The sequence below is a fragment of the Microcebus murinus genome, chromosome 1 (assembly GCF_040939455.1).
Source record: "Microcebus murinus isolate Inina chromosome 1, M.murinus_Inina_mat1.0, whole genome shotgun sequence".
Classification (NCBI taxonomy): domain Eukaryota; kingdom Metazoa; phylum Chordata; class Mammalia; order Primates; family Cheirogaleidae; genus Microcebus; species Microcebus murinus.
This window is the reverse complement of record NC_134104.1, coordinates 52,930,302-52,938,700: the sequence shown is the minus strand read 5'-3', so window position 1 is coordinate 52,938,700 and position 8,399 is coordinate 52,930,302. Positions and strand designations below refer to the sequence as shown.

Genomic DNA, 8,399 nt, shown 5'->3' with positions numbered 1-8,399 from the left:
TGGCAAAAACACCCAGAGGGCTGGAGAAATGTGCTAGGCGGCCCACAAGTGGCCTGCAGGCCGTAGTTTGAGCATGCCTGCTCTACAGTGTTTGCACAAGGATGAAATTGCCTAACACCACATTTCTTAAAATGTATCCCCATTGTGAAGCAACACAGGACTACAAATATATAGCAACACAGGACTACAAATATAAAAATTATATATATATATGTGTATATATATATATACACACACACACATACTATATACATACTGTGTGTGTGTGTGTGTGTATTCTGACCTCCTAATTTTCCCCCTGTAAGTACAACTCTCCTTTTACAACTTCAGAGAACAGGAGGGCATGTGGCTCCTAAAATGCCTGAGTTATGGCAGACACTACCCCTACCACACCATTGACTATTTCACTAACAGAAAAATGCAGGCCCTTTCAAAAAGTACTGATTGGAGAATTGCATGGCAGAGTGTCCACTCACAGGAATATGGCAGGAGGGATACTACTGAAAGACCTTCTGGTAGCTCATTATTATTTATCCCCTCCTCTTATGCACGGAGCAGTTTCCATGGTCTGTCTTCTCTTAAAGGGCTTCCTGCCAGTCTCCCCCTAGAGCCATCCTCTTCCTAAATCAGAACCCTGGAATCCTACATTGCTTCTTCTCAGCCCACACACACAGAGAGAGAGAGAGACAGAACAACCAATGGGGAAGAGAACACTGAGCTAGGATGACTGCCATGATGGATGATCCCTGGGTGAATCCTGCAGACTTTGTCTATGTCCTCCTTAAACCTACTGCTTTACTGAAATACTATGCACTTCCAGGAAAATCCACGTGCCTGTGGCTCCTCCAGCCTCCACCATACTTACCCTCTTTCTTTTCACTTCCTCTTCTCTATTCTGTCCTTCTCCAGACCCTCTTCTCTCATTAGCTCCTTCCCACTGTCCCTTCTTACAACATCCTCCACCCAGGATCTCTATCTCCCACCTCCACTTTTGTCCACATCCAAAAGCTGAACCTGTTAGCCAACTTTTACCACAACTAACTTTACAATAAATATGCCAAGAACACAACTGTGACCTTTATTAGACATTTTCAAGCATTCTAAGAGGCAACCGCATTGGATAAATCAATCCACTCAGCCACTCTAGGGCATTCATTTTGGCCACCAGAATGCAAGCTTCCTCTCTGTCAGACTTACACACACATGGGTGGTAACTTGAGGAGGAAGGATCCTTTATGGTATCACAGTTAATTGAAAGCATCAACTCATCAAATTTTACAGACCAAATTATTTCCATGTTTGATGGTATAGAACTCTTGAGCAGATTTCAACATCATTTCCAAGAAACATTTTCCTCTGTCTCTAAGAGAACTGATGGCTGATCTCTATTCAGAAGTAGGTCAATCTCCCATCTGAATGAGAATACAAATTTGACTCCTCAATTTTTATATTTCATATCAATTTGACTGAATTCTTATGTAGTATCTAAAGTACATGAATCAACAAGATTCTATTGAATATCAAAAATGATAAGCTCTTCAATGCCTCATCAGGGAAGTCCTCAACTCTAGCCAAAAATATGCTAGAAATTTGTTTATTTTTTTTTCTTGGTCTCCTATTTTTTTTAGATACACCATGAGTTAAAAAAAAATAAGCCTATATTCAAATATCATTAATAAACTATAAACATATAACAACACAGTAAGTTCACAATAAAACATACAGAAATAGAAAATGGTAAAGAATGAAAAAATTTGCAGTCACGACTCGAAGCTAAAGAAAAAAAAAAAAAAGAATGAAAAAATAAATAAAAATAGAAGGTTTGATATTTACTTCTTCTAACCCAATGGATTGCCTTATGTACCTTAAGAGTTCTGCATTTCACAATGAAGACCTCCACTCCCACCTATAAGAGACGTCACAGAAAAACAGTGCCGTGCCTTAGCTTCTTCTGGGACAAATGACCCTGTCAGCTCCACCCCCACCTTCTGTTTTTACCTTTCCCAGCTGCCCATATCCAGGTTTATGATCCCCCCTTTTGCAGCTGCAACCCTATGCTAATAACTTTTCAAACTTTATGTATATAAAATAAAATACAAAATAAGCAGTGGAGAATTGAATACGGAAAGGAGACAAGAAAGATTTAAAAGCTACCTCCACATTTAAGTCATTGGAAAAGAAGTACACTCTTAGGAAGATGGTAGCACTAAGGGAGAAGAGAATGTTAAAAATGTTAAAAAACAAAACAAAACTTTGCTTAGTTCATGTACAGAGTATTTAGGAACAAAACCTTTCTTCCACTCTCTCTGTGTAGGATTTTCTGAACATGTTCCAGAATTACTGAGATGGAAGCTCTATGATACAGCAACTGATTCTAGGCAATGTCCTTATACCATAAGCAGAGACTACCAACAGTGGAGGTGCTACCAAAACGCAGGGCACAAGAATTTAAAAGCAATAATAAAGCTGAGTAAAAGTTAACCTGATTTCATTATCACCATGCATGTCAATTCTAAATAATATCAATGGTAAAATACTCCTCCCCCAAAACATTGTGAATCATAGTGCCAAACAATTGTTCTGATTACTGTTGAGTTCTAACAACATATATGTAAGCTTCAAATTAGCACATTTTTATTACTTATCGTTTGCTAAACATTGTATTCTACATGGAAGTTAACTCAGAGAACTTCCAGTTATACAGTTGGTGCCTACATACTCAGCCTCAGCTACACACCTTCATTGATAAAGTAAGATCATAACAGTTCAGAATCCTTCAAGTTTACTTCTCACAGTTTGTCTCCAATCCCTATGCTACTTCATATTCCTGCATTTAAACAGTAGATAATATATAAATAACAATAGCCCAGTGGTTGTAAAGACAAATGAATAGAACGTGAATTACAGATCAATTTGATCATTCTATATGATTATATGAGTTTAATTGTGTTTAAAACTTAAATTGAAATAGAATGTAAACTGTGAAATATGATATTTTTGTTTGGTAAGTAGAAATTTTAGTTTACATGTAAAAATCATTTTGTTATAAATAGGACAAGAGTGTTAAAATGTGATCCCTTCTGGGTGTCAAACATGCTAGACATGCCACTGACATGGTCACCATCCCTGCTGTCCAGGCTTATTTTAACCAAAGAGCACTATCATGTGTTTCTGTTATCTTCTCTTTCCTTGTAATTCCCAACACACCGATTAGTCAATGCAACTTAATTCATATTTCTAAATCTGTGCTCTTCTGGTCATCTACTTCCCAGTCTATCGTTTTCTTTATGTGATTCACTAAACATGTGTGTGTGTGTGAATTTCTCTTTTCCTATTAGAGTATCTCTGTTCCTGGATGCAGCTGTGTACTAGTTACTCTCAAATTTGTATCTCTAAACCCTAGACACACACACCTAACTTTATGCCACAGCTCCCCCTAGATGTCTAGTAGGCATATTAAATTGACTATGATCAAAAATGATTTCATGTTCCTATCATATCAACTCTTTTCTCTGGGAACCCCATTGTAGTAAATAGCATCACTCTTCAAAAAATTATTGAGAACAAAAACCTGGCTCTCCCACTTCTCTCTTTCTCCTATACCCAGCACCCATCCATCTGTAACCCCTACAGAGGCTGCGCCTTCTACAAATAACCCCAATCGATCCAATCCTCACTCCTTCCCCAACCATCCGAGACCTACAGCTCTGTAGAAGCCCATGGCCTGATCTCCCTGCTTACCTGTTTTTCTCCACAGTGTCTTCCACAGTGGCCATAGCAACCTTCATAAAACACAAATCATCTCATGTCACTTCCCTGAACAAAACACTCCAACAATTTCCTGTTAAATTTACACTGAAACCCAAATTCCTTACATTGCTTTACAAGCTATATGTAACCAGGCCCTGGTTGTATCTCTGACCTCTCTCTGGCTTCTCTGCCTCTTACTCACTTCAGTCCACTCTGGCCACGCTGCTGTTGCTGCTGTTCCTTCACCACGCCTGCCGTCTCTGTGCCATAGGCTCTTCACGTTTGTTTTCTGCGTAGCCTGGGCCATTTGTCCCAGATTTTCCTAAGGCTCACACCCTCTCTTCTTCAGGTCGTTTTACCTTTTCTGGGACACCTTCCTGGAGGAATACACTGAATTGCGTGCACTAGCACAGCGGCATGCACTGTTGCCTTGCACTGATTTATTTTCTTTAGGACATTTTCCAGTAGGGGGCATATTATATATTTATTTGTTTACTGTGTGTATTTATCTCCCTCATCAGAATAGAGTAACAAGAGGGCAAGGATCGTGTTTACATTGCCTATCACTGAGTCACCAGAGCTAGTCTTGGTATAGAGAAGCTCTACAAATACTCATTGAATTAAAAAATGAATTAATCAACCTGACTTCCATAACAAATCCAATTCTGTGCTTTTGCTTATTCTGTATTGAGAAAGCATCCTTGCCATCTTGCTGGCATCCCTGTGCTCCATTCTTAAAGTGGCCCAAGAGAGATATGCAGGAAAAATAGCTGTTCATCAGAGGGCATCTCGAGGAAAGGGGGCAGAAAGGCTGGTCACAGAGGGAAAGCCAGGCTTCTCCGGCTCTGACCACCCCCAGTCATGGCCACCCAACAGCCATTCTCTGCTTCTTCATCTTGCTCTGCTTTCAACCCGATTCATTTGCAGTGGCCGTGTGCCCCGTCCTGGACAATGAATCACAGCACTCCTGCCTCTTTGGCCGAATATGAGTCCTCAACCCCTTACACACTATTCCAAAATCTAAAAGGCTCTGAAAGCCAAATTTTTTTCCCTAAATTTGAGGCTAACTCATTTGGCAGAAACAATTAGCATGGCCTGGTGTGAGGCTCTTCATGGTCTTTATTTACCCCAGGTTACTATTCATACACTTTGCAGCAGATGTATTAATGTGTTTCATTACAGAGTGTTGATCTAGACCTTGGTGATATTAATGTAACATAATATACAGAATTTGCACTTTTCAAAATCTGAAACATCCCGAGTTCTGAAACAGCTGGGCCCAGAGGTCTTGGATAAGAGATTGTGGGGTCCAACTTGCTTTCCCAGCCACACATGGTGGAAACCGAGGTTCTGTGACCCAGAACTAACAATGAAATGTAAGAGAAAAATCTTCTCGAGCTTCTAAGGAAAATTCTGCTTCCAAAATGAAAAGGCAAAGCCTGCAAGAGAATGGCCTTGCCACAATCCTTCCTTTCTGCTCAGGGTCTGGGCTGAGGCTGTGGTATCTGCCAAATTGCGACCATGAGGACACAAAGTCAAAAGATTAGCTAAGGACGGTGGAAAAGAGAAAAAGATCAGGCTAATGAAAATCCTGTTGAGCTCTGAAAAGAACTCTGAATTCCCACACCATGCTTCTAGTGGAGTAAACAGTAAAACTTCCTTATTTTTAAGCCAGGTTTAATAAGACTTTCTGTGACTCTCCCACAAATGGGCTTAGCCAGGAACAATAAAAAGGTGTCTGAACAGGTGACAAGTAGGCCCCTCACCCAGCAGACCACAAACTAATCCCTTCCTGATGAAAGACCAGATAAAGGGCCTAGATATGGGGCAGGTGCTGGCCTTGGCAGGTTGCCAAGAAGGAAGGAAAGGGAAGAACAGAGAGGCAGGAGGACCCCCTTTGGCAGGGATCCAGAGCACTCTGAAGTTTATCACAGAGACGTGTCACACCCCTGCTGGCACAGGCCCATGGAATGAGCCCAGGGTGTGTTTATTTGTGTGTGCGTACTTGCATGTTAGGGGTGCCCAGGTCGATACCTGGCGTATTAAAACACCCTTGCCTGGCCAGTCCTTCCAGACCTTTCCTGAACATTCTGGTGAGTGAGTCTGCTCTGCACCAACGCTCCACGCTTGTACAAACTACTTCAAATAACCCAGTACTGATGCTGCTGTCTTACGATCCTGTCTTCTTTCCCCCACAGCCACACCAGAGCTGAGGGATCCCAGCTTCTCTCGTCCCGGGACACTGACTCTCTACAGGATGAAGCCTGGCACCTGCCCCCTTTTCATCCTCATCCCCCTTCTCCAGCTGGTTATCCCAGGGAGTCCTGAGTGTTCCTTAGACACCATTGTGGAAAATAAGATCAAGGACATTCTCAACGGTCTAGGTAACCGACTGGGGGTGGGAGGTGGGAGGTTACCCCTTACTCATGTCTCTTGCTCTCAAGATAACTTTGACTCGATCTCATCTCAAGATCCCAACCTCTGGTCGGTCCACTGAAGCCCCATCTTCCTGCCCAGGGCTTTCTGTACTACCCTGCCCCTGTCTGGACTCTTGGCTACAAGCTCAGGTTTCCCTGAAGAGGAGGAAGAGGTGGGGGAGTTCGGTAGCTATAATTGATGAATGCTCAGGTATAAGATACAGCTTTACATAGATTAGTTCAATTAAATTCTCACCAGCACTTTATGAGGTAAGTACAACTATTACTTTTCCTTTACACATGAGGAAACTAAGCCTTGAAGGCTCGTGAGTAGCCTGACTGTGGACACGGTGGCACCTGAGAGGTAGAAGAGGATTTGGAAGGGCATGGGAGGGACCAATCATGGTTATCCCCCCTCCCCTTCTTTTCTCCGACACAGAGTATAATCCCTCTGCCACAACAAAGCAGCTCGTGTGCACCAGCATCACAAACTCAGGCAAACTGTCCTCCTGCCCTGCAGGTGAGTAACTCCCCGAGGAGGAATGGCGGGTAAGATGCTGCGTGTTCTCCCGTGTCCACTTCCCCGCTCCTGCACTGTCCCCATCTCAAGTCTGCATCCTGCTGGGTCTGAGTCCTACCTCCTGGTTCCCATAGATCCCTGGCCCACTCTCGTTTCCCTGAAGGGTGCTACTGACGGATCCTGGGTTTCTGCCTCTTCCTTGGCTCCTTCCCTTCAAGCCCCCATAACCAGCCCTTCCTCTCCTCACGCTCCCTGTCAGGGCCACGTCCTTCATCTCTCCCTCCCCATCTACCCTCCTGCTGGGATGGGTGGGGGCCAGTGCAGAGGAGAAGTTACCATGTATGGAAGGAAACTGAAACTGCCAAGTTCCTCACTTGTTTTTCTTTTCTTGAAACGGGCTCTCAAAACTGAATTAGCTTTAGGACCCACAAAACCTAGATCTACCCCTGGGCTGCACAGGGGTGAAAGATGGTTGCGGGTGGACCTCCCTCCTCTCAAACTTCAAAGGCCCTGAGGTCTACCTCTCACGTGCCCACACAGGGATGTCTGTCACCGGCTGTGCTTGTGGCTACGCCTGTGGTTCCTGGGATGTCCGGCAGGAAAAGACGTGCCACTGCCAGTGCAGTGTGGTGGACTGGACCACTGCCCGCTGCTGCCGCCTGGCCTGAGACGGGGAAGGCTGGGAACTAGAAGGCTGAGAACCTCATTTTGTGATCCTGACAGGAATGAAACATGATCCCAACCAGGAAACCTGACTCACTACATCTCCTTCATTTGTTTCAACCCCCGCTTCTTGAGTAATAAAGACAAACATTGCACCTTTCTATATTTGTCTTTGGTGTTAGCTTGGGACTCTAGCTAGAAAACGAAAACCGCAATGAACCCCATGACTACATCTCAATGTGGCATGTGGGATGGGCAGCTATGAAAGATATGGGAAAAATAGGAAAAAACAGACTGACACCCCAGCCCCCCAGTTCCTTCATTATTCAACAAAATATCACTTTGTGCCAGCCATACTGCTTGGGATGAGGTACAGAGACAGGAAATAGCATGCCCTTAAGGAACTCACCAACTAGAATAGCAGGCTTCAAGCTGTGTGCAGGAAGGCTTTTCAAAGTATAGGCAGGCAAGAGTAGTTTTAAAAGAATCACTTTCTAGATTTTTAGCTTATCTATGTACTCTTTCCTAAACTTAAGTGCCTGAGATGTGCTTTGGCCAAAGAGATTTCTTTCACCATTCCCTTCTTCCCATAGCCTTCATCTGTCATTGACTCTTACCACAGGTCAGAATCCTGGGGTATAAAAATCTGCTGAATGTCAAACCAAGGACAATTAAAAATACCAGTGTGTGAATGATCCAGCCACTGGTTATAAGTTGCGAGGCTTCTAGTTTATGGCTTTCATATTATTGAAGGATGATATAACTGTCAGTGGTCAACCGATAGACCATCAAATATAATTTTTAATAATAAATTGTGGTGTGATTTTTGACAAATAAAAGGAATTCAAACAAGCTGAATGACATTGCTACAATAAAAATTTCCCCTTTCTATATACTTACTTATAAGAAATAGGTATCTCAAAGCTGACAACTAAAGAAAAATTAGGAATATAATTGGTTCTAAACTTTATCTCCCACTAGTGAAATATAGTTATTTGTCCATGGGCATATGAAATACTTGGGGAGAGGGAAAGCCCCATTTCTCTCAT

General features: G+C 42.9%; 1 protein-coding gene across 1 annotated transcript; it reads left to right on the top strand.

Moving 5' to 3' along the window:
* Positions 1 to 5,953: 5,953 nt before the first annotated feature.
* RETNLB (resistin like beta) lies at positions 5,954 to 7,500 on the top strand. Its single transcript, XM_012777224.2, has 3 exons — positions 5,954 to 6,134; positions 6,607 to 6,687; positions 7,228 to 7,500. The coding sequence occupies exons 1-3, from the start codon at positions 6,008 to 6,010 to the stop codon at positions 7,353 to 7,355; spliced, it is 336 nt and encodes a 111-aa protein (XP_012632678.2). The 5' UTR covers positions 5,954 to 6,007; the 3' UTR covers positions 7,356 to 7,500.
* The last annotated feature ends 899 nt before the right edge of the window (positions 7,501 to 8,399 follow it).

Bases quoted from the DNA above. Each gene is read 5' to 3' on its own strand.
- RETNLB (XM_012777224.2), top strand. From the start codon at position 6,008: ATGAAGCCTGGCACCTGCCCCCTTTTCATCCTCATCCCCCTTCTCCAG. The intron at 6,135-6,606 runs GTAACCGACTGG...TCTCCGACACAG, and splicing joins GGACATTCTCAACGGTCTAG to AGTATAATCCCTCTGCCACA. The intron at 6,688-7,227 runs GTGAGTAACTCC...GTGCCCACACAG, and splicing joins ACTGTCCTCCTGCCCTGCAG to GGATGTCTGTCACCGGCTGT.